The sequence below is a fragment of the Amia ocellicauda genome, chromosome 1 (assembly GCF_036373705.1).
Source record: "Amia ocellicauda isolate fAmiCal2 chromosome 1, fAmiCal2.hap1, whole genome shotgun sequence".
Taxonomy (NCBI): Eukaryota; Metazoa; Chordata; class Actinopteri; order Amiiformes; family Amiidae; genus Amia; species Amia ocellicauda.
In genome coordinates this window covers 18086220-18113252 of record NC_089850.1, presented here as the reverse complement: position 1 = coordinate 18113252, position 27033 = coordinate 18086220, and the positions used below count along the sequence as shown (strand labels likewise).

Sequence of the window (27033 nt, the reverse complement as noted above, 5' to 3'; positions counted from 1 at the left end):
CCTGAAACAATTGTGAAGATTTATTCTTTATATGTTTGTACTGGAATACTACTATGCGTTGCCATGGTTTAGCACAGTATGCATTACCATACACCCTTCTGTGCTTTACCATGTTATACATCAGTCATATCTTATAAATCAGATTAATCCACCTACACAACACTGCAGGCTTGGGACAGGATCATTCAGATAGATTAAGGATCATTTGAAGTTAATGAAACTCACTGATCCTTCTCTCTCTGGCTAGGGATTAGCTTGGCTGGGTGGCATTAAGACGACGGCATAAAGAAGATGCAAAAGACATTTGTTTGTGGAAAGCTATTTACAAACAAACACACAAAACACGGAGGTCCCTCAAACATAGCAGAATGGTCCAAACACACCTGCACAGAAGTCCAGAGCCTCTTGCAGAAACACAATGTCAGGTGACCCAAGACTCTTGTGTTTGCATCTTGTGCTGCTGTGTTTCTGGGAGTTTGTTCCGTTTTAGTCACACCACAATTTGTCACCATTTTGCTTTAAAACAGGGCAGGGGGGCTGTGCGCTTCTCTCCAACACGATTCAATTCTCTTCACCACTTTGGTCAAGCCCACGAACCCGCCCAGCAATAAAGCTGTGGCGTTCCCTAAACAAACAGGAACCCTCACGCTGACGCAAGAAGCACACCAAAGTGTCTGCAAGCGGCACACCGGGGAGCCACACACCTGCCCGATGGAGAGAGACGTACTGTAACTGATCTGCGGTATGAATATTAATTGTTAAACTCAACCTCAGTTATTGAGATGATGGCCATCTGGCATTTAATAAATAAATAAACCCGTAAACAAACAGGATATGAAAAAGTAAGCAAACTCAGGGACTGCATTGTCTTATGAATAGGCTCAGAGATCGAAGCCATCGGCATAACATTGAGGAATAACTGGAAAATGTATCTGCTGTTGTTTCACTGGATCCTCCAGAGGGGGGAAGCTGTCTATTCTGTACACATTTTCTGCCCATGTAGAGATAATTGAAGTGATTCGATTAAATAATTCATGCTTTAAAAATCATTTTCTAACCTCCTCCTTATCTTTCCCCTTTTAGAAATCATGCTGTCGGTATCACGGAGACACTTTTTCCAAGAGCCATGTAAAGGAAATGCTAAGATCCCCCGCCACAAGAAACTTTAAAAAACAAACAAAAAAAAACATTGATCTCTTCTCACACACAAAATAAAAAAGTAAAAACCCTGTATGTGTTGGAAAACTGCTGCTGACTGTGATCATTCACTCGCTCTCAAATTAGTTTCTTCTGTTCTACAAAGGGGGAGCAGTGTGTACACATGAGGCAGATTTATGAAAATTACTATTTTATATGCATTAAGAAGTGCCTCAAAGAGAAGTAAAGAATCTGATTATTAAAGGGGCCTCAAATGTGTATTTGATTTGATGTTGTTGCATTGGCCTTGATGGATTTAAACCACAACCAAAGGAACACACATTTAAGCACTAAAATGACTTGGTTATATGAATTGAACTGCATTTCCCTGTGATTGTGTTGTATCACTATCTGGTAACCATTTGCTCCAAGATGTTTTTGAAGAAAAGAAGAACAGCCCATCTTCGGTGAATCTATCTATATCCCTATAGATAAAATATAATATCCAGGATGTGACAACGTGTATTACAGATGAGGAAAACCCAAAATCAAACCAGATTATATTCTTTAAACTGGTCATGCCAAACTCTGAGCTAAAAACCTGTTTATTTTATTCCTACTGCCACAACAATAGAAATGTTAGAGATTTAGAGATTTTACCTGTTCGGCCGTGAAGAGCGGCTCATCATTTATACAGGACACAATGATCGAGTGCATGTCCAACTGCTCTCTCAGCTCCTCGTCATCAGACAGGTCCAGGTTGGCATTGTCCACCTTCTGTGAAAGAGAGCAGGACATGAGAAGGGCATGAGTCAGCTGGGGTTAATAAGAGCAAAGAAAAAGTAAACTAAACAAAACTCAGGTGCAAAAGCATGTAAATATTTGACTTGTGTACCAAAATGTATTTATTTGTAAATGCACATAAAACTGCACTTTCTGAGCTGTAAAGTAAATTCTAATTTTGCATTTGCTTTTATGACTCATTTGAAAACGCACATCATTGATCTCTGGCTTTCTCTCCCCATCCTCCTGGTTTCTCACTTGTTTACATTTTTAGACATTTGAAATTCAAAACTGGAGTGTAAACAACTTTCAAAACACTGATAATATGTTTTTGTTCAAACCGCCGTTTTCATCTCGGAGACCAAAAACAGAAGCATTTCCAAAAATAGAGTACGCTGTCAAACAAAAATAAAGTTTCAGGTCTGCATCCCTCAGCTTTCAACACACTTTTGACAGGGCAAGTTTAACATGCTTTGAGAACGCATGCAGCTATTTTTGCCGGCTCTTTCAAGAACTAATTTTCTCATTACAAAGCAGCCGCATAACAATGTTAATGTGCTCAGTAATGACAGCTCAAGAATAATGAGACCACAGAGTGACTAAGAAATGGGACCTGCAAAGAATAGACACTGAAGATTACTATACTATAAAGCTATATCCTTTCAGTCCACATGATTTACACATGAAAAACATTGGTTTTGTCAGGTACACACACTTGTGTGTGTATATATATATATATATATATACACACACACACACACACATATATATATATATATATATAAAAAAAACCAAAAAAAAAAACCATAAGAACTAAAAATATCGTACACATAAATACAATAAACCAATTGGAACAATAAAACGTGATCAGCCCTCTTCTGCCAGCAACAATAAAGTGATTATGATCTATACAGAGGTACAGATGTGTGTCACTACTTTTAAAAGATTTGCTTTCGATATGCACCATAATGGTAGTTTTAATTTTTTGGGGGGTTTCTTCCTTTGGTGTGCATTGAAAAAAAATACAGAAAGTGCACTTGCATCAACTTAACTTTGCTTCATATGAAGGGTATGAATCAATAAGGAGACAGCTGTATAAATATTCTGTGTGAAAGGCTTATAGAAGTACACCAAGCTGGGCCACACTGCATAAAGGATCAAATTAAACAACCAACGACAAATGTGTTCCCTTATCACTATTATTGTCATCAGCAGCAGCAGAATTATTTGAAGTAATTTATGTGGCTGATGCAGGTAACCTGAATTCAACAAGGAACTGATCAAAATTACATTATGCAAATTAAGTAGTAGTATAACGATAATCAAATAACACATTAATTGTGCCAAATTGGAATAAATATGTTTTGCAGAACGTCCCTGCCCATCCTGCAAAAAGATAAAATGCCTAAGCAACTGTAAAAGTCAAGAAGCAGAAGGCAATCTGTGAGTCAGCAGCTACAAGACAATGGGGAAATTTATAGCTACTGCCTGGCCACTTTATTTAGAGCAACACCCAATGTCTTTGTCAATGTTTTATTATACCCCCTACAGTCTTGCAGGTTTCCATTCCCCAAGACAAAGATGGCAAATGACACAGGATGATAGAAGGCTGTAATAAGAACTCGGCCTCCTAGTTATTGGCTAACTTACTTACTCTGTTAACCACTGCTGCCACAGATGGCCTCACACTAATGCAGTGTTAATGTAGTCAGTATGAGCTCCTCTCTCAAGTCCACCAGAACATTGTCACCTTTTTACTGATGCTGAAACAGTCATCTGAAGTAAAAGACTGAAAACAAAATGTTCAGAAAGTCTCAGGATGACAGTGTGTGAGGGACAGACATGTGACTGCATTCAAGCAAACACAGTGTAATAATGTACAATAGTGACATTTGGGCTTGGAGTCTGTCAGCAGACATTTTCAGATGGGTATTGATGTGGTCTTCACATTGGCACACAACGGTAATGGTTTCTGAAGGCAGTGCTTACCCCTTTCTCAATCAAATTCAGAGTTGGCAGGTGAAGGGAGCGTGTGTGGGATGTCTTCCAATCCACCGGCATCACATTACCATAGTTATCAGTCAGGGCATTCCAAATCCTAAGCGCACACACACACGGGGGGGGGGGGAAGGAGACAAAGAGAAAAAGGGAGGGAGAAGAGTTAGATACAGATCACAGCAGAACACTGGCAAAATTATATTTTTTTACAATTTCACTACTTGATCACTTGGTGAAAAGTCTATGTGAACAAGGGAGCACCGAGTACTGTAGGACTGTCTCAATCTCGGGGGTTGCTGATGCAGAATACACGCTGGCCCCATTTGTGCAATGAATGAAGACCAGCGAACAAGCATCCTGGGTTCACACTTTCCCACTCCGAACAGACACCCTCTTCTTCTTGAGAAGCACAAATTTACTACACAGGAAAACGCAGTGAAAAGGCCCAGAAACTCGAGCGGCAGGAGGTTAATACAGCGGTCGAGTTGGGCACGATAATTACACTCACTGAATAGCTTACTGGCACTTCCCAGCTCCTGTTCGTAACGTCTCCACGGAGACAGCTGGAGCAAGCCTGCTGGAAGCTCCACGCTGCCCTTCATGAGAGCAAACAACAAAACGAGCAGTTCTGTCACTTCCCACGGTGGGGAATGCTGAAATCAAACGCCCCGTCTCTGCGGTGATGGAGCAAAAGTGATCAATTACGGCTGAAGTTCTGCACAGAGAGGCTGCCACCGAGAACTCACGCCGAAGTGGAAGCAGACGTGACAGGAGTGAAATGCAATAGATAAGACTGTGTGCCAAATGTAGTTTCCCTATAAACTACAGAGACATTCAGAAAGTGGCTGTTCATCGCAGCGGCAAACCGCACAGAAACACCATTTGTTATTATTGCCCAGAACTGGTTGAATTGGTTGAGCCGAGTTTTTAAGCACACACAACGTATCCAATCACTCAGACGAAATGGGATATTTCACAAGCCTATAATACTAATAGTGCAAGGGACACGCTGCAGGATTTTGAGCAGTGACGACCTGTGAGACGGTCTTCGGTGGAGTCTTTCTCCATGGCGAGCAAAATGCGAATGGCTGTCAGGCAGGAGATAAGCAGGAATCTCTGGGCCAGACCCTCATTTTGTGTCAAACAAGAACCTTGCACGTTTCGACAAAATGGCAAACCTCTCAGCTCATGTAATACGGCGTTGTGACACAATCTCGCAGGGACAGATCCTGTCCTCAAGGCACTCCTGTCCCACATGCCACCTCCACTTGAATGTCCTACATTGTGACATGCCCTCTAAAGTAGAAACAACAAAACTAAATAAATACATGAAAAATAGAGGTAATTTACAAGGAGAAAACATACCCTCAAAAAAAGCACAAAAAGTCATTAAAAAGGACCTTGTTATCCCAATTCTTCCCCCTCTGCAGTGATGACATGCACAGTATGGTATTTTGACTGGAAACTGCTTTATATTAAGTCCTTTTGTTTGCCTGCCGCTTCAGATTAAAAATTCTATTTAAATGGCTTTGTGCTCCTCCACTGGGAGGTGATCCAAATTAAGTCCCTTCGTTGTGAGCTGATCTTGTTTGTTTGTTGTTTTAATTTTAGAAATAAATAAATAAAGTGCAGGCGAGGCAGTGGGGGGGCGTCATTTCTCGGTTAAGAATCCAATAAAAGTGAAAAATAGGTCTTCCTAGGAGTCATTGGCCAGATGTACAAAACCTTAAGTACTGAACATTCTGTACTAAATAATCATAGTAAAATTAATTTCTCAGGTCAGGATTACCTTAATCTGAGGAGACTGACCACTCAAACTCATCTTCAGAAAGGTAAAAGAGACAATGCCTGCACTGACTACACACACAGGCACAGGGAAATAACAGGAAAGCCGTGTCATGTAGAATCAATAATTCCACACCATAAAAATAAATATATATATATATATATATATATATATATATATATATATATATATATATATATTCGTTCCATTTACTCTCTTACCTCATGGAGTTATCCTCATGTTCCTTCATGCTTTTGACAAGAGGAGCAGTGCAGGAGATCTGACTAATCAACACAATGAGAGCAGGACAGTGAGCTGCTGAAGATCCACTATTTGGACAGGACATTATGTAACCTGTGACTATTTATGTTGTGCACGGAGGGGCACAGAGGATGTTCAGAGAGAGATTCAGAACAAGCCTGCTGGTGATATACAGCTAGGAAAAGATTTATAGCCAGATCTTTTTTAGCAAGTGTCATAATTACTTTAAAATTACAGTAAATAATTGCTCATCTTCCAACTTTCAGATCACATGGACACCAACATTCAAAGCTCAATAATATGAAGTCATCTGTGTGTGCATTTCAAAGCTTTCAGCTCTATGTCTGCTTACAAGAAGACCCCAATTGATAAACTGTTGTCCAGAGAAAACAACACATCTTGCTCTTGCACAAAACCCTTGTTGGCAGCAGCCATACAGATGCTCACAGAAGACTCTGCCTGAATCATTTAAAGCTAAGAGGGGAGAGGAAAGCTGATGATATGACCGTCATTAAAAAGTAAACACCCTTAACTGAAACCATTTATACACATCGGTGCACAGAAGTATCAAGCCACCTTTACAGTCAGACTAAGCAAAGTAGAAATGAGCATTGCATACGGATTAATATGGAAGTGTATTAGACTCAGAGGAAATCATATCTAATCAAATTCTATTATCACACAGTTGTCATAGTCATTGTTTTGCTATGATGTGTGGGGAGGGGGTTACTGTGATATCCTATATCATACCGTTTAACCCAATAATGTCAGTATTCAAATAACATTGATCTCACACACAAAATCTACACTTGTAAAGAATTATTTAAAATGTATCTTTAAGCCTTAGTGACAACAACCATTGTCATTACCTGCCATTAAATGAAATGGTGAGAATCTGATGTTGATATTGTGAGGTTTCTTCTATGTGACAACACCAAGACTAAAAGGTTAATAATACAAAAATGTGTTAGTTAACAATCCACTTCAAGACAGTTTAAGAGTTCAATTTCATAATTCTTAGTACATATGTTGTCCAATGTACCTCAAGGCACACAAAAACAAATTGACTTCTCTTGTCTGATGCTGTAGATGGCTACTTTGCTGCAATTAACACAGCCAACTCATTAAGCTCCACCTAAATTGCTCACTAAGGTGTTGTTAAAATCACAAAGCTGATGTGCAACACAAAGAACACTACTTTTCACTGCCTCCCAATAACTGGAAGCATATGCTGCTCGCGGCAGCGGAGCCACAATTAGTGGCGCAAGAGATCCGATTTCTAAAATCTTCATGTGTCCAATAAACTTAGGTATTAATTAAAAAGAATGTATTTCCAACAGATGCACGCACCTGCCAGAAGAGTATACTTTCATCTCCCATGGGCATTCTCAAAAACACAAAGAACCGCTCCTCTCAGATGTAACATTCCAGTAAGAAAACACTCCGAAGCAGTCTTTCATTAAAACTGACAGCACACTTAGTTTCTGAAATACAGTTCTCTCACTCTTTAGGGACCTCATTAAGCATTACAGGGATCTCATTGGAATGCACTGTGTGAAGAACACACAAATGCCGTTATAGGAATCCATTTAAGCCCCCCAGTGATTTTTAAAGTACTTAAAGGAACTGTGTCTTTTGTAATATGTCCTCTCCGATTGGACAGATTTCTAAATCAATTAAAGATTGAGGCATACTGCATCATATAGCCTAACTCTGGATTTGAGATGGATCGATAGATTCAAGCATTAAAGGGCTCCTGACTAACCTAAAATTCCAACCGAGATATCGACCCAAATCAGTCAATCCCTAACCTGCAGTGTTTGTTAGAGCTTTTTAACAAGAGATGGAAGTGGTGACTGATATGGAGAGGGAGTGGAATCAGCATGGGGGCTTCTTAATTAATTTAAATTACAAACAAATAGAAGTACTTCTCACTTTAAGAAATGTGCATCATAGAAATGACCAACGACTAGATTGGTATCAATGCAGCGGAGTCCTGACATGTATCAAGGCGCAACAAAGGGAACTAAAGACTAGCAGAGAAACAAAAAATACACCAAGGAAACAGAATTGTTTGGTTTAAAAAACAAGACTTCTAAATAATGTAAACTCTAAGATTAAATAAATAAATAAATAAACTGTAATCCCTTATTAATGCAACCTCTTCTCTTCATTTTGACAGAGTCTGAAGGTGAAAGCAGGGCCGAGTGCTGCATGGGGACCATTATATTTGGAGGTTTCACTGCAGTCCTTTAAAGTCCTTTCAGTAGCGGAGGGAACAAAGCCCAGGAAACCAACTGCAGTTTGACTTCCTGGAGCACTTTAACTCTCACACGGACGCTTCCCCGAGCGGACTTTGAACCACGGCTGCAGAAGAGCCTCCTGCAACATGGACTACAGCCTTCAAGGGAGGCATCCCACAGTACACAACACTGCACCCCCAAGGCACAGCTGTTCAAAGACCATCCGAACCGTGTCAAAATTCCTTCTGTTTCCGACCGCAGTGCTCAGCAGATCAATAGCGTTATTTAATTTACAATCCCGACTCTCATAAAACTGGAATGTCAGTCCTCATGGTTTTATGTTATTGCAGCTCGGAGAAGTAATGAAATTGTGACGCTGGCGATTTCTCACGGGCTTCGCAATCTGGGGGAATTTATTAGTGCGGCTCACCGAGAAAATCTCAGATCTCAGCATCGCATTTCCCTCTTAATAAGTCTCAGGAGCTGTGTTAACACTGCCATGACTGCCAGAGCAAACCTTTGCTGTATAGTCTATCTGTATATACAGAACGTGAAATGTATTTACAAGGTGTTAACATTACACAAATAGGTAAACCTTAACTTGATCAAATAGATGAGTGAACAAAAGCAATGGCACATAAAGGGGCTAATCACAAAATCACAACCATTGAGGTCTATGCTACTGTACATACTGCCAAAATAAGTTCCAGGTAATCTCAGTTCTGATATAATTCACAGTGGTGATCTAGTTCATGCGTTCCAGAGAATAAAACTGGAGTCTTCATTAACACACACATTATACTCGCTTTAAGACCTATAAACTATGAAAAAGGTGTACTGCTTACCTACATCAAAATCAACCCTTTAAAATTTTAAAAAGTCTTAGATTTCTCAGAACTATTAAAAGCAGGGATCTTAGGATAGTATTCAATAAATCACATTAAGCTAGAATTAATCTACTTAATGTGAAACATTTCTCCTTTTAACATTGACATTATTGCATGTGCTTACACAAATCCCTTAAAGTCCACAAATAGCAAACTTAATACTTCCCAGTAATGTTCCAAGAAGTGTAAGTCTCATTATAAATCCCTTACAAATCCAAAAAATAAAAAAACAGGAATAAATCACTTAGGGGAAGTGACCCAATTAAGCCCACGTAACATACAAGCCCACTTGCTCTTTTATTTTGAAATACACAAAAAGAAGAATGTTCTGTTCACAGCAAATGCACAAAGTTGTTTCTGTCATGTTACTTTTTATTTGGAGCCAATCACATTTTGTTCTTGAGTTATGTATGACTTTGTGCTGCCACTGTGCCACTTTACTTTATGAGGGGCCCTCCCAAGAAGCAATTTTTCTGGAATTTGGTGACCAAACTTGGTGAATATTGATAAGAATTATAAAATGAAGAGATTAATAAATCAAATTAAACCTTATATGATGGATTTGCTTGGTATTTTAACGCACTATTTTGCATTTAAAAATATATATTTCATGAGTTTCCGGAGCGAGCGCGGGACACTGTCAGAATGATGGTCACACAGATAGATGCAGTCGAACAACAAAACTTGAGAAAAACTGTTGATGACCATAGCAAATCAAAACATTTGAGATGTTTCAGTTAAAACTAATGTTCTATCAATTATTATAATCTAAAAACATAATTGTTTTCGTCATATGGGCTTAAAAGGAACAGTGCCCTTGAAAAGCCTATTAGCACATGGCTTGAAAGCAGAATAATTTTTTAATTTGGTGTACCAACAATAATAAACATGGTCTAAGTTGTATAAAATAACACATTTTATGTATTAAAGATATTCCATGTTTACATTAACGCTATACAAAATTATTGAGGTTAATTTCCCACGGACCACTGTTGTTCTTAATAAGCTCACTAAGCCCAGGACCCATATTATATTAAAAATGTATTAATATTACTCAAAATACATCCTTTTCATTCATGAACTTAACTACTCACCTTTTTTTCATTATGGGGACAAAATGGGTAGGCAGAGAAAAAATTATAGGGACTGCAATAACACGATGGATGCTTACTGTGAATTTCATGCGGATCACCATGGAGAGAGAAGAATAATTTTCAAGAGTATTTTGACAAGCAGTTTTTGCCAAAGATCTCTGACATGGGATTGCCAAGAGTTTAAATTTTTGACAGTCACGCGTCAGATATTTCCCTGGCACTTGCAACCGAGGCCAGAGAACATGGGGTTGTGCTTCTCCGGCTCCCATCTCACCTCACCCACATCCTCCAGCCACTGGACAAGACAGTGTTTGGTGAAGTCAAAAGTAAGGATACACCAATATGAGAATTCTGGGCCGATAACGATATCCAATATTTTCCTATTATTTATTGACCTATAGAATGAGAGCAGGTCAGCGGGTGACTGCACTGCAGTTTGTGTTCGTCATTCATATTTTGTTAAAACTACACAAGACTACAATAGAACTAGTTGGATGCTTAGTTAGACACAATAAAATCAGATAGAAATATCAGTGACAAATATCGGCCATTTTTAAGCAATCGGTCAATAGCCGATATATTTTTGCCAACGTCCCGATAACGATCGATCGATTCATCCTTAATCAAAAGGTAATGGAGGAAAGAATTGCACTGCCATTCCGGTGTTAGCAGGGACAAAATTTGAAAGGAGGAATTCCCGTGCGAAACTAGATAATGTTTTCTGGCTTGAGAGCACTGGAATATTCCCTGAGCCAGAACCGGGTGGACAGACAAGTGTCCACAAATTATGCTTCTTTTTCTGAAGCACCTGTGCAGACTTCCACAGCCCCAACAGCCCCGGCCCCAAGCCCAACAACCAGCACCCCAGCAGAGCAAACTGCCTCTACAAGTGCAACAATTCCATGTGAAGGAAATTAGTCTCAGATAATATAAAAACACAATTTTAATTGGTTAGGTTGGTTATGTGCAGTCTGAATTCAATAATCTATAAAATATTAAGTGCTTAATCAATACAATTTGAAGTATTTGTTGTTAAAACTCTTGTGGGCTTATTCGGGACACATGGGCTTAAAGGGTACATATGTACCTTATAAGCCAATAGGGGACTTTTCACTTTAGCAATTAAATAAGTTGAGAGATAGATGAGAGATTAATCTTTGATTTAATACCCACTTTATTGGGAAGAAATTCACATATTTATAAGAAAACATGTAAATCTTAGATTTTGGTGAGCTTAATTGGGTCACTTCCCCTATATGACATGTTTTCTTATAAACAGCTTTGTGAAAAGTTATTTATGTGATTGAATGTAAACATGTTGCCTCACATTACCTGCAGGATGTGCAAGATGAAGCTACAAGGTACTGATGCTTGGGTGTGATCCATTTTGTGCTTGGTGTTGTGTCGTATAAGTCAGACTTGCTCATTTTAGTATGGTAATGCTTTACAATACACAGTGGCTTTCCTGACATTTTAATTTCACGTATTAACAGCACAGTACTGGCACACACACACACAAAAAAGGTAGGGAAGTGTGGGCTCTGTACAGTAGGGCCCTGTGTCAGACAATACGCATGATTGAAAGAGCCAATTGTGTCTGGCAAGCAAACTTATGATACAACAGCTGTAGTCTCCGGCCACGGGAATACACTCCCCTTTCATTCCCCTCTCCCTGGTGCAGGCAGATCCAGAGAAAAGGAGTCTAAACTGCGCAGTTCTGGGGCTTGGCTCCTCTCCATCCCCAATGCCCCCTCCCCCCAGTCGGGCCCAAGTGCTGCAATTTGTTGGAGTCTTGTTCGCAGGTGTTATGTCAGAGTCCCCTTTCTCTGCAATCCGTGCTCCATACGAGGAACAGATGCTATGGATTCCTCAAGAGAAGTGGCAGATGAATAGCACCATATGGTCCGTCCACCACAGAGTCCCGATTTAGATTTGATTTTTTGCCGTTGTTTTTACAAATTTAAGCCAGACTGACACTGCAATGACGTTGTCAAGGAATAACTACCACACTGATTGCCTCTGTTAAAAGTCCACTGAGCCGTATTTAATAAAATCCTACTTTTATCGTCTAATCATGTGCATTATGTGCCATTTGATTGTTGCATTTACTGGTTGAAATATGTCAGATATCTACTGTGGCTTCTCTTTCACTTACTTGCGCTAGTCTAGGCAAAATGTCTGTCACTTTCAGGAGGCAGCAAACAAATCCCTAACCTGAAACACTCTCACTCTCGCTCTCAGTCATGTCAGAATCATGTCAGTCATTTGTTTTGGTTTTTATGCATTGAGTACTAAAGCAATTCAGAATACAGTTTGTTTCAACACAACACAAAACAACCCTGCAAGAGATGGGAGTACCGCTTGTCATTTTCCAGCCCTGTCAAACAAAGATTCAAGGGTTTTTCACAGCTCTCCATTTACGTAAGCCGTGCTAACTAGGACACTGCCTTGAGAAACGGCAAAAGGAAGTGACTTTCAGTGTGTGCTGCTCTATAAGCACTGCTACCTTGCTGCTGCTGTTTTCAAGGACAATCCCTTTCAGCAACAGCACAGTGACGGAGGGAGGCAGTGTCAAACAGCTCCAAACTTACTTCACTTTGCTACAATTTACCAAGAATGGCAAATGCATGCAGACACACATGATGCAAAGTAATAAAACAAACAAGCAACAACAACCAAAAACACTTATAGAACTAATCACTTTTGCTGAAAAATCTATAGTATTAGAATAGTTGTATGTCAGATTCCTAATTTCATTGGCAGTTTTTGCAAAATACTGATTTCTTTGTTGACACTATTTTGGCAGATTCAAACCACCAAAGGCAAAGACAGAACATAGCAAAGCCAGATGTGCAAGAATCGACTTCCTCCATTATGAATCAGATGATATTCGAATGGGGGAAAGAATAATTAAATAAGTACATAATTATTATACATTATATATATATATATATATATATATATATACATACATATACATATATATATACACACACATACATACACACACACATACATATATAAAACACACATACATCCATCCATACATACGTACATACATACATACACAGTAATGTGCAACATTTTGTGTGAAAAAGGTGTGAATAAATGCTGTAAAGAATGCTTTCAAAAATAGACGTTAATATATTATATTTATCAATTAACTAAATGCAAAGTGAGTGAACAGAAGAAAAATCTACATCAAATCAATATTTGGTGTGACCACCCTTTGCCTTCAAAAAAGCATCAGCTCTTCTAGGTACACTTGCACACAGTTTTTGAAGGAACTCGGCAGGTAGGTTGGCCCAAACATCTTGGAGAACTAACCACAGCTCTTCTGTGGATTTAGGCAGCCTCAGTTGCTTCTCTCTTCATGTAATCCCAGACAGACTCGATGATGTTGAGATCAGGGCTCTGTGGGGGCCATACCATCACTTCCAGGACTCCTTGTTCTTCTTTACGATTAAGATAGTTCTTAATGACTGTCGCTGTACACTCACCTAAAGGATTATTAGGAACACCTGTTCAATTTCTCATTAATGCAATTATCTAACCAACCAATCACATGGCAGTTGCTTCAATGCATTTAGGGGTGTGGTCCTGGTCAAGACAATCTCCTGAACTCCAAACTGAATGTCTGAATGGGAAAGAAAGGTGATTTAAGCAATTTTGAGCGTGGCATGGTTGTTGGTGTCAGACGGGCCGGTCTGAGTATTTCACAATCTGCTCAGTTACTGGGATTTTCACGCACAACCATTTCTAGGGTTTACAAAGAATGGTGTGAAAAGGGAAAAACATCCAGTATGCGGCAGTCCTGTGGGCGAAAATGCCTTGTTGATGCTAGAGGTCAGAGGAGAATGGGCCGACTGATTCAAGCTGATAGAAGATCAACTTTGACTGAAATAACCACTCGTTACAACCGAGGTATGCAGCAAAGCATTTGTGAAGCCACAACACGTACAACCTTGAGGCGGATGGGCTACAACAGCAGAAGACCCCACCGGGTACCACTCATCTCCACTACAAATAGGAAAAAGAGGCTACAATTTGCACAAGCTCACCAAAATTGGACAGTTGAAGACTGGAAAAATGTTGCCTGGTCTGATGAGTCTCGATTTCTGTTGAGACATTCAGATGGTAGAGTCAGAATTTGGCGTAAACAGAATGAGAACATGGATCCACCATGCCTTGTTACCACTGTGCAGGCTGGTGGTGGTGGTGTAATGGTGTGGGGGATGTTTTCTTGGCACACTTTAGGCCCCTTAGTGCCAATTGGGCATCGTTTAAATGCCACGGCCTACCTGAGCATTGTTTCTGACCATGTCCATCCCTTTATGACCACCATGTACCCATCCTCTGATGGCTACTTCCAGCAGGATAATGCACCATGTCACAAAGGTCGAATCATTTCAAATTGGTTTCTTGAACATGACAATGAGTTCACTGTACTAAACTGGCCCCCACAGTCACCAGATCTCAACCCAATAGAGCAACTTTGGGATGTGGTGGAACGGGAGCTTCGTGCCCTGGATGTGCATCCCACAAATCCCCATCAACTGCAAGATGCTATCCTATCAATATGGGCCAACATTTCTAAAGAATGCTTTCAGCACCTTGTTGAATCAATGCCACGTAGAATTAAGGCAGTTCTGAAGGCGAAAGGGGGTCAAACACAGTATTAGTATGGTGTTCCTAATAATCCTTTAGGTGAGTGTATGTCTGGGGTTGTTGTCATGCTGCAGAATAAATTTGGGGCCAATCAGATGCCTCCCTGATGGTATTGCATGATGGATAAGTATCTGCCTGTACTTCTCAGCATTGAGAAGACGATTCATTCTGACCAAATCCCCAATTCCATTTGCAGAAATGCAGCCCCAAACTTGCAAGGAACCTCCACCATGCTTCACTGTTGCCTGCAGACACTTATTCGTGAACTGCTCTCCAGCCCTTCGGTGAACAAACTGCCTTCTGCTACAGCCAAATATTTCACATTTTGACTCATCAGTCCAGAGCACCTGCTGCCATTTTTCTGCACCCCAGTTCCTGTGTTTTCGTGCATAGTTCAGTTGCTTGGCCTTGTTGCCACATCAGAGGTATGGCTTTTTGGCCAAAAGTCATCCATGAAGGCCACTTCTGACCAGACTTCTCTGGACAGTAAATGGGTGTACCAGGGTCCCACTGTATTCTGCCAATTCTGAGCTGATGGCACTGCTGGACATCTTCAGATTGGGAAGGGAAGTCAGCATGATTTGTCTCATCTGCTGCAGTAAGTTTCCTTGGCCGACCACTGCATCTACAATCCTCAAAGTTGCCTGTTTGTTTGTGCTTCTTCAAAAGAGCTTGGACAGCACATCTGGAAACCCCTGTCTGCCTTGAAATGTCTCCCTGGGAGAGACCTTGCTGATGCAGAAGAACTACCTTGTGTCTTGTTGCTGTGCTCAGTCTTGCCATGGTGTATGACTTTTGACAGTAAACTGTCTTCAACAACCTCACCTTGTTAGCTGAGTTTGGCTGTTCCTCACCCAGTTTTATTCCTCCTACACAGCTGTTTGTGTTTAAGTTAATTATTGTGTTTCACCAAACATATTGAATTGATGATCATTAGCACCAGTTTGGTATAATTGTTTAATCAGACACCTGACTATATACCTACAAAATCCCTGACTTTGTGTGCAAGTGTACCTAGAAGAATTGATGCTGTTTTGAAGGCAAAGGGTGGTCACACCAAATATGTATTTGATGTAGATTTTTCTTCTGTTCACTCACTTTGCATAATGGATACATATAATCTATTAACATGTCTATTTTTGAAAGCATTCTTACTTTACAGCATTCTTTCACACCTGCCTAAAACCTTTGCACTGTACTGTATATCTCTATATCTAATCTACCTATATAAAGACCAATCCCAAGTTGGCTGTCCTGTAAATTTAGTCAGTCAGTTTGAAGGACCTCTGAAGCCCATTGTAATAGAGAAGAGGCTTAACATTATCCCTCCAGACAACGGAAGACTGAACATTTTTCTGTAATAAGACAGGTGACGACTTTTCTGAATGCTGTTTCTTTTTAAATTTGTTTTTAAGAGGGCAGTATGTCCTAAAAAGAGAAGCTTTGAATTTGTAGCCATGAAATAAATGCACAATCGCCTCTGGAGTGGAAAGCAAGGAAGACTAAAACCAGGTCACAACTATTATCATCCTAAGAAATATTTATTCATAAGAACAACAATAGTAACAAGCGGAGTAAAATGGCACCTTTTTGGATGTGATCTGTAAAATTCATTCCCTGAGGGACCTTCCTCCACCAGACAGTGCAGACGAATTCTCGGCCTTTGTTAAGATTGCAGCTTGCAATAAATCACATTTTATCTACCCACCAATATGTATGCATCTCTTTTGCTCTCTGAAGCAAACAGAGCATAAATATCCTTAAACCAAGCAAAGCCATTCAGATGCAGCAAGATGAATCACTTTAGAAATAAAAAGGACTGGAACCTGTCAGATATAATAAAAAAGGGGGTGGGGGGTGTATGAGCACTTTTCACTGAAGCAGCTCATTCTTCATCCTAGAGGGGATGACTGTCCATAACCACAAACAAACTGCCCCAGGCCAGTTATATAGCCAGAGTGCTGCTGCAGTGTAGGTACAGGAGGAATGGTGGCTAAAGCAGAAGAGATCCAATGTGTTCAGGATTATTTGTACAAAAAACAATCAAAAATAATTACATTGGATACAGGTTGACACTTACTTGGAAGCATTATTCTGGACATTGCAACAATTCAAGACCAACTAAAAGCTAACAAACAAATGGCCAAACAAATAAGCACACATTTTCCAACCCTTTGTTCTTCAATTTCAATTCAATTCTATGCCCCTCCCAGGAAACATGAACTACTGTTTTGTGCCGTACCCATTTGATTGTGGTACCACAGAGTGTGACGACAGTCCAGCATCTCTGCACAGCAAGCAGGCGGATAATAAAGAAGGTGGCGTTTGCTTTTTGCCCTGGCTCATTTCAATGCACATCGCTCTATAACTGGAGAAAGGTTACGGAGGTTAATCATGTAGATGACAGCTCAGAGACTGTACCGTGGCGGAGATGAATAAAATGCAGAACGCAGGCTATCCACTAAAGATAACTGTAATAATAGGCGTATCTGTCTTACACACAGCCATGAAGAACAGCAACACAAGAAAGGAGGTAACAAGACCCTACACAACAGTCATTATTTAAGAAGCGCCAACAGAGAGAGTCTCTATTGGGTGATAATTTGTTTCCTAGAAGGCAATTACAATATAAAAAGGGTCCCCCCTGAAAGCATCTTAAACTGACTGAAAGGGCCTCATTAAGGCCTGCTGTGATGTGCCGGTGGGAGAGGAGGAGTGGGGGAATGATAGATGGCTTTTGGGTCCAGCCTAGCACCCTGGAATCAGTTACAGACATCTAAGCCTTAAAGTCTGGGGCTGAGCCCGATTTAATGTCAGTCACGCTCGTGTCAATCCTGTCACACATGCACAGTAAAGACAGCAAGAACAAGCGAGTGATCCACATTTCAAGATAGACCATCCTCCAGTGTAGTCACTACATCGTCCATGGAAGCAGCTGCCGATACGAACAAAGCATGCTTTAAAATAACTAGCATTCCATTTATTTATATGTTTCAAATCCTCGGTTTTGTTTCTTCCAAGCCTTCTGTATGATCTAGCTTGATCTAGAAGCCTGTGGCAAGCAGACGCGTGTGTAAGAATTCTCTGGGGGAAGCTTTGTTGTTGGGAGTCTACGAACTGTGAAAAACAACAACAACCCATCGGTTAGTCCGTGGCTCTGGGGTTGCCCGTGTGGGGCCTTTGGGGTTCTGGGCAAAAATCATTCAAGGCACCAGCTGTGTAGACTTTGCATTGACAAAACCTTCTCCCATCACTGGATGGTCAATACGCCAATTAAAATAAATAGGTTAATGAGATTCATCAGAGGGAAGAATAAAACTATTCTTAATCAGCAAAACATTGAGGTTAAAGAAGCAATCCAGCCGAAAAACTTCCTCAAGGTAAGCACAGGTTTGGTCCAACAGACTTGTTAATAGTTGGATCTCTCAGACTCTGGAAAGTTGACATCAGTATGGTGTGCTGTAGATCTTTACACAAGGGGGCATGACAGTCAAATCTTCCAAAGGAATGTAGCCATGTGGGGAAGAGAAAAGGCCAAATGACTGGGCATTAAATCCATATGAAACTCTTAATTACTGCACTTGTAACATGCAGTGCAGGCAGGTTATATTGTACCCTTTAGAGGTTTAAATATCAAACTGTACAGGTTTAGTCTTTTAAGTATGCTTGCTCTAAAGGTCACCAAGGTGGTGGGGGTTGAGCTGCAGAGTATAAACAAAACAGATATCATATGGAGAGAAGCAAGCTATAAATTAAAACCTTAATTGACTGAAAACTGGCCAAGAGGGCTGGCATGGGCTGGGAAACCAATGCCTGTCTATAGAAAAAGATGCAAGATTAACTCCTATGGACTAATCTAAGCTTTTACCTGGCTTCCAACTACAAGAATTTACACAATCCCAAGTCACAAATGTGTAAACATCAAATGCTATAAAAGACTAAGACATTGTATTACTGATATTCAGATAACTGACTTATTAACTTGCTTTTCTGAACAGAGTAGAATGATTCTTCTCATGCCAATTATCATGCCATACAAATTCACATGGAAATCATCTGAATAGGATATAACAGCATATCATGCTAGTTACTTTTCAACTAAACAGGTTACTTTTGCTGATAGATATTATTTTTCCTTTAAAAAATGCCAAACATTTAAAAAAACAAAAAGTGAAATCAGCAATGTTTTAATATCACTGCCATTGCAAATAAAACATAATAATAATGACTTGCTTTTCTTGATCCTTCAAAATGGGTTTCCTGCCAAAAAGGAGCTTTCACATATTATATAACACTGACTGTATCACTGTCCTGCCTAATGTGTCACTTGCTCGTCATGCTATATCAGCCATAAATCCTTGAGTCGAAACGGTCCAGTACACACTGGAAACACAGGTCCAGCATTAATTCACTGTACCAGTGAAAGCAGCAATCTTGGCAGGGGGATTTGCATTGCCCCAATCACTATGTTAATCCAGGCCACTCTCAGGACTTAAGCGATCTTCCACATGGGGATATTATTGCACAGAAATTGCTCCTACACAATGAAGCAGGATTATGCAAACATCTATACTTCTATAAATATAAAATCAGTAACTGGAAAGAAGGCCTCATCCATAAGTGAAAATTTATTATTTTTGCATTTTTCTCCATAGACACCTCCTCTGATATAATGCAGTGCAGCTCAGCACAGTAGATGCGTCAAATCCTGCTGAAAATAATTATTCTTACACACACAGAGTGGTCAAAACATGGCAAACAAAGGAACTTGCCAGTCTTTAACAAACCAGGGGAAGTAAAGCATTAAAAACAAAGTCTGTAGTGAATATGCAATTATCCCACCCACAAAAAAAGCCTGATTTAACAAGACAGTCTAACGCAGCCTTCAGAAATCCAGGAAATCACTCAAATTTAACACTGTGCAAGAAACAATCTCATAGCATTTGCCAGCTTAATCCCTGCTTCCAGTGAAATGGCCAGCTCGATCGTGACGCAAGTCAAAATCCTTCTCCAACATCGAATTCTCTGATACAAACGCTAGGAAGGTTGGCAACAAACCAGTGCTAAACCTGCAGCACAGAGGACCATGTCTTTCCAGCTAGTAGACACAGCCTAGTGTTTTAAAAGCTAAGGATTTAAAGTACAACACATCCAGGTTTATACAGGGATGGAATTCTGCCATGCAAAATTTAAGATCTATTTCTGTACTGGCAAATACCATGAAACAACTACTTTGTATACTAAAAATGTGAACTGTTAACAATTATATCTGACCCACACATCACAGATTTTATGATATGATATTTTGCTTAAACATCCAAATTATCAATTCATACAGGGAAAACAACTGAGTAGCCTGACCCCTAAACAATCAGCATCTTTATGTTGAATTGTGACGCTGCTTAGTGCACAACTTGACACTATATACCAATGTATAATATCAATAGCCCAGACCATTATAAGCCTAAACAACCTAAACTACAATTACAACCAACACCAGAATATCGAGATATTGGTCCATTTGGCACACCCAAATCTTTACCGAAATCAGTGAACTACATAGAAATTCTATCCTAACCTTAGCCCACACCAAAAGGTGACCGTAGTCCACAGTTTAACTGAACTTCTCAGGAAAATAGTCTAAATGCAACATGAATAGTATTCAGAATCTCTAACAGAAGCCCATGCTGAAAGAGGAGAAATAAAAGTAACAGCCATAGGGCATTGGTACAGCAAACACACTACTACCCTCCACAACAAAATAAAGTAAACAACCCCCCTTAAAAATGCAGCAAACAATCCTTTATCCAGAAAAAACCCTCTCAGTAGATTGACTAGACTGGGCTCCTCTGGCAACCATCGCAGACAGCAGACAGCTGTTTTCAGTGGAGTCAAACAATGCACATCTGGGTAGGTAACTTTCCAGTGACACCTGCCTGCAGAGGCCTAAATGATGTCAACTGAGTTTGCTCATCTCATTAAGGGTGCAGGGAGATCACTTCTTTGGATGAACACAAATTCATTTTCCAAATCAAACCACAAGGTAGAGACTGACTTTTTCTGTGGCAGTCATTATTGTTGGGGGTCAAAAAATAGGATTTTGTGGGCTTCCACTACAGCCTGGATTGTCTGACAATGAAGGGCAGCAAAGCTGACAGACAGCAGGAAGGATCAGTCCATGCTTGTTTTGTAGCGTATCAAGTGTAAAGAGTTGCCTTCACAGATTATTGTATTTTCAACATTAAGTAACTACACTGTGCTGCAGTATTCTATGCAAGAATACACAATCCATTACACAAGACTGCGCCTTTTATGTCAGCGATATAGAAAAAGTCCTAATTGTACTATACAATAATACTGCAAGACAAAAAGGACATCACAAATCATCACTGCGGGTGAGGTTTGAATCTGCCATTTGGATTGTGAACAAAGCAACATTATGCTTCCTTACAGGTGCTTCTGAATGATAATATTTCTAGATCTTCCCCTTGAGTCTTTCTGAAAATAGAATTTGAGGACTGGAGGTTTAAGATACTTGCATGTTTACCAAACATTTTCAGTAACAGGGAACACACTAATATTTCCAAACTTAGCACACCTTGAACTTCAACCTTTTCTATTCCTTTATTTAAATGTATCCAATCAAAACCATTGCACTCTACTGCAAATCTTGAAAACAAACTATTCTTTGAAAACAAACATATTCTAGTTAGGAAAATTGTCTTACAGGTCACAATTTGCAATGCTTTCTGTGAAATAAAACAATGTATCAAACAAAACATTGCACATAATTAATGCCCATGATCTATACAAATGAAAAATGCTTTAACACGCTGGTTTCATGGAATATGTCAGATTCAGCCAAGAAATGCATGAAAATCACATCCGTCATGAATACTTGTTAAATAAGTTGAAGGAAGACTAAATCATAATGGTAACATGAAAAATTCCCAGTACAGGGCCTTGGTTAATTGGTTTTTTATCATCACATCAGCCTTCTATCCTGCAAAATCACAGAGAACTGATCTGGAGTTGGAACAAATAAGTTTTCCCTTCCTTTAAAGAGAGAAAATCCTCTTAAGCATACAAACCACTTTACACACTAGCAGTTTTCTTTTAAATATGACTGAGACTGAGTTTCAAAGTGAAAGATTCAGTCTCTCAAAGTCTCAACAATAATGAGTCTGCAGAGGCCACAGCACGGGGGCATTGGGATTACAGGGTTTGCCGAGAATGTCAGTGCAAGTTAGCGGTGTATACAACCTCACCATCAGATTTTATTAATCAGTAATATGAATCTGACGACACTACATGATAAGAGTAAAAAAATAAATGGTTCAAAATTAAGATTTAGTTCTTCAATGGGAATAGCCAGAAAACATTAAATTTGATCGGTTTTGATGGCTCTTCCGTTGCAACTCGCACAACCAACACAAAAGCCATTTAACTGTAAAACTTTAACTTTTTGCATTTCACTTGGTAATCGCATATTCTGAAAGACAAGTATTTTCAATAGCATTTAAAAACAAGCGAAAGTTGCAAAACCATGTCAAATGTGTATGTAAATACCGTCCAGTCATTTGAAACAGGTTGCAGGGTCGTATGTAAGTTCTGTCCTTCAGACAGACCTGCCAACCACACACCTTCCAACAGCCATACAAGCCCCGGTCCTGCTCTGTGGAACTTGCCTGATCATTTCAATGTTGGCCCCTACATTTGCAAAGCTTAAGAGCAATGTGGTTTAAACCTGCACCTCAAGGGACAGAACGCAGGCTGATTCACTCAACCACAAGCGCCCTGCAAACTCAGCTCCAGGCGCATGATCTATAAAGGCTGCAAATCAGTCCAAGCAATTCCCATTCCCTAACCTAGCAATACCCCCCCACACACACACCTTCTCAATGCTGTGGGTTCCTGGATTTAAACCACAGTCAAATGTTAATGGTGCTTGCCAAAATATAGGCGCTTGTACTAGGGACAGTCTTTCAAAAATATTATTGGGGGAAATATACAGCTCTGGAAATAATGAAGAGACCGGTGCAAAATTATCAGTTTCTCTGGTTTTACTATGCATAGTTAGGTGTTTGGGTAAAATGAACATTTTTTGTTTTACTGACAATATTTCTCCCAAATTCCATATAAAAACATGACTGGAATGGAACGGCTGCCATACATGTAGAGATGCTGATTTAAGACAAATGTGCAGTGGTCTCTTCATTTCTTCCAGAGCTGTATATACTACTCCACTGTTGCTGCTGTCCTGTATGTCTGCACTGAGCCCTGGTATTTACAGTCCTAACTTAGGACATATCCTTAAAAACAACTGCACTGCCCCCCAATTGATGTCAGCATAATTCAGATTCAATACCATCTAGTCTACAACCAAAAATCATGATCAGTGAGTAGCCTACAGATGAGAAGATTGACAAACACACTACAGTGTACAAACCCTATGTATCAACTGTCGGTCTCCTCAGTGAAACAGACCAATTCAACCAGAATGCATTACAAAAACGCAAACAAAAAGTTGGGCGCAATTTATGACGTCACAACTAAAGCACTGCCAAAGTCTTTCAAACCCGGGGTCCTCTCTCTGGCGATGCCAGGAATGCCAACCCGGGAAAAAGGGCAAATTATCAGCAAGGTTGGCCTTGAAATCCAGCTGCACTTCCTCTATACAGGACACGGATCTGTTTCCAATGCTTACTGACCAGAAACCGGTGTTTATTACGATACCCACACAGTCGCACAGGACAATGCGCGTTGCCGAAACAGCCCCCTGGCTAACTCCTGTTCAAGCTCAATGGCAGCTGCACGCTTTACCTTTAACTTTAATACCAAATCAGCCACAGGAGAAGGAAGCCAGTCATCGTTATGGACAAATAAATACAACCAATAAAGAGGAAGCAACACCAGAGCCGAGAGTGTTGTCAGTCACTTATTAATGAGTACTATATTGTTATTATTAAGATGCGAGTGAGTGGCTTAAGGTAACCCTGCTACACGGGCGTCCCATTAAAGGGGTGTAGATCCTAATTAAAGGGGTGTTTGCCGGCCGGACACTCACTCGTCGTCCTTCATGACGCTGTCCTCGGTGATGGGCTTGACCGGCGCGATGTTCTCCGTCTTGGTGTTGTAGTTGCGGAAACACACGGTCAGCTTCTCGTCGAAGTCGTTGACCAGGTCCTCCATGGACTTGAAGCTGCCGATCTCGCCGGAGAAGCTGTTGTCCAGCTCGGAGAAGTCCTCCAGCAGGCCCGGCGGCGCATCCCCTGCCACGTTAGAGTTCATCTGGTCCAGGCGGCTCTGGGGCCCCGAGGCCGGCTTGAATTCGTAGAAGTCCTGCCAGTCCTCGTCGAACTGCGCTAGCGGCGCCGCCATGACTGCAGCAGGAAGCCGACGGGACGCGCTCCGCTCTGGGTGAGTGTCGCCGCTGCCCTCGCCGCCGCAGCCGCGTCTGAGCCAAACAGGGGGCCGAGCCGCGCCGCAGGAGAGGGGCTCTGACGTCAGCCGCAGCCAATCAGCGTCTGCCTGGCTCCTGACGTCAGCCGCATATTGTTGCGCATATTTCCACAGAGCTGCAGAATCCCGCCGATCCCATTGGTGGAGCCGTGCAGACCTGCGGAAATCTGCGCTACTTGAACGTGGTATATCTGCCTGGCTGGAACGGGTTGCCCTTCGCCTGGCGCACAGAGGGCTGGGTGTGATTTTACGATCGGTGCTGTTGTCTGTGCATTGTACTCGTCCAAGCACAGAGCTCTATCGATAAACATGTAATTGATCTCATGAGAGGAAAAATGCACAGCCGCCCCACGCTCGTTATAATCTGTCCTACTTCACTATTCTAATGATTAAGTTATTAATTATGCAAAATAATTCAAATAAAACAACAGGGAAAGGCTTTATTTGTGTAGCGATCAGTGTCTGGTAGTACACTGAATTATTTGTTAATATTTTGTCCAAATAGTTAGATTTTTGTTTCATGAGACTATAGAATCATTTACCACCATTTTCAAATTCCACAAATTGTTCCTTTTTGCCACATTTCCACACAGGCCGGATTTGTACCTGAGCTGTTGCTGGCACAAAGAGTTTCTCCCGTCTCAGACTTGGATCTCTAGGTCAGGGGTGTCAAACTCCAGTCCTGGGCCCCTGCAGTGTCTACAAGTTTGTGTTCCAGCAACAGCTTTCATTTATCAATTAATCAATTAGCACAATTATTTTCTCTGATAGGCTTATTTAAGACTTTCACATTTTAGTTTTACAGCTGGTAAGAAAAAATGTTGATTACTGAACATTTTGTATTCGCATAACATTTCAGCTTCCAGAGACAAGTGTTCAATTAATCCAATTAATCATTTAATTAGATCAATTAAGGAGCCAAGAGCTATACTGGAACAAAAAACAGAAGACACTTGGCCCTCCAGGTCTGACACCCATGTTGTAGGTCTTTCAAAGTTGTCTTTCAAAGATTCTGGGTGGTGCCATATACCTTCCACTTATTAATAATGGACTTGATTGTGTTCCAAGGTATATTAAATGACTTATACCCCTCCCCTGATCTCTGCCTTTCCACAACTTTATCCCAGAGTTGTTTTGAAAGCTCCTTGTTCTTCATGGTATTATCTTTACTTTGAATGCACTACCCAACTGTGGGACCTGTCAGGTTGTAACACAAGAAAATGTGAATATACTCATATTTGCATTTGCATTGCAGAAAGGAAAGACTTTTCACTTTTACCTATTGTTTTACATCAGTAGAGGACCTGCCCCCTCTTATGGCCAAACTGCAGCCAGAACCCCAACCCTAGGCAACACCAAAATCTCAAACTAGACTCAAACAAATCTATAAGCGATTCAGTTAACCCAGTAGAAAAACAACCCTAATCTTAAACATTTAAGATACACTACATGGCCAAAAGTATGTGGACACCTGCTCGTCTGGCCCTACCAATGGGGTGCCTAGGGAATGTGAAGTTCACGCAAAACTGCCAAGAGCTTTGAAAGTGATAGACACCTGCTTTGTATAAAACAAACACTGTAGGCCAGTGGTTGGCAATCCTGTTCCTGGAGAGCTGCAACCCTGCAGGTTTTCCAGGTCTCTTTTAATTACCAATCAATGGATACCTTGAACACAGGGACATTTTGCCTAATTAAGACCCACAATTTGTTCAATTAAGCAATTAACGATCTGGATAGAACAAAAATCTGCAGCTCTACAGGACCAGGGTTAGCCACCTCTGCTGTAGACATTCATCTAATGCCGATATGACTACGAAATCCAAATATGAATCATGTTGAATAAACCTTTACAGTGTTTCATTTTCTGTTGTCTATTTATGGATTTTAAGCAACATGCTGCTGAGAACGAATCTGGGCTGTTCAACATTGTTATATTCTGTATTGCACCTTGGTGTTGTTCTCTGTTTAACTTGGTGCATCGCAAAACAAGATAAGTTTGTGTTTGGAAATTGTGAGTTATATGCCTATATATTTATATATTTATATTGTTATTTTTGTTCCTCAAACCGAACCCTTAGTTATTACCAATGTATCTCTATATGTGCAGTGTTACCGTGGTCCTCCAGAGGGAGATGTTGAATAACTAATTGAATTCTTACTTTAGTGTTACCTTTCAAATAAATGGTATGAAATGATTGTTTTTGTTTTAAGTACAGTATTTTAATGTACATAACACAGTATAAAAAGTAATAACATTTATTTTATATAGTGCCTCTCATGTTGAGGACATCAGAATGCACTTTACAATTAAAAAATGAAACTTAAGCACATTAAAAACTAACACACAACAAATAATTAAAAAAGTAAAATCAGTAGTTAATAATAGCAAAAGAGCGTGATCAGAAGAATCACAAGTTTTACTCTAAATCACATGTAATATTGAGTGTCTATAGACACATAAAACAACCAGCAGGATTTGATTTGATTGATTCTCACTGCTGTCTCTCTACGTAAACACAGCCAGTATTGATGATGGCGTTTTGTAGTGCAGGAGTATTATTCTCGGCAGGGTGTTGAGGCGAGGCTGAGGAAGCGGTTTCCAGTTCATGCCATCCACGGATGGAGCAGGATCTCCTCCAGGGTCGGCCGACTGGCAGCAGTCATATTACAGCAGCTGCGGATCAGGTCGCAGCAATCTGTCAGGAGGGAAACAA

General features: G+C 40.4%; 1 protein-coding gene across 3 annotated transcripts in view; it reads right to left on the bottom strand.

The window, feature by feature from the left end:
• fez2b (fasciculation and elongation protein zeta 2b) overlaps positions 1–24330 on the bottom strand; it is a 43092-nt gene extending 18762 nt beyond the window's left edge. For all 3 annotated transcript variants that reach the window (XM_066697494.1, XM_066697493.1, XM_066697495.1), the window contains exons 1-3: positions 23925–24330; positions 3910–4018; positions 1798–1914 (exon numbers count right to left, since the gene is read on the bottom strand). In XM_066697494.1, coding sequence (XP_066553591.1) covers positions 1798–1914; positions 3910–4018; positions 23925–24238 — 540 coding nt within the window. In that variant the 5' untranslated portion in view covers positions 24239–24330. The remainder of the gene's footprint in view (positions 1–1797; positions 1915–3909; positions 4019–23924) is intronic.
• Between the last annotated feature and the right edge of the window lie 2703 nt (positions 24331–27033).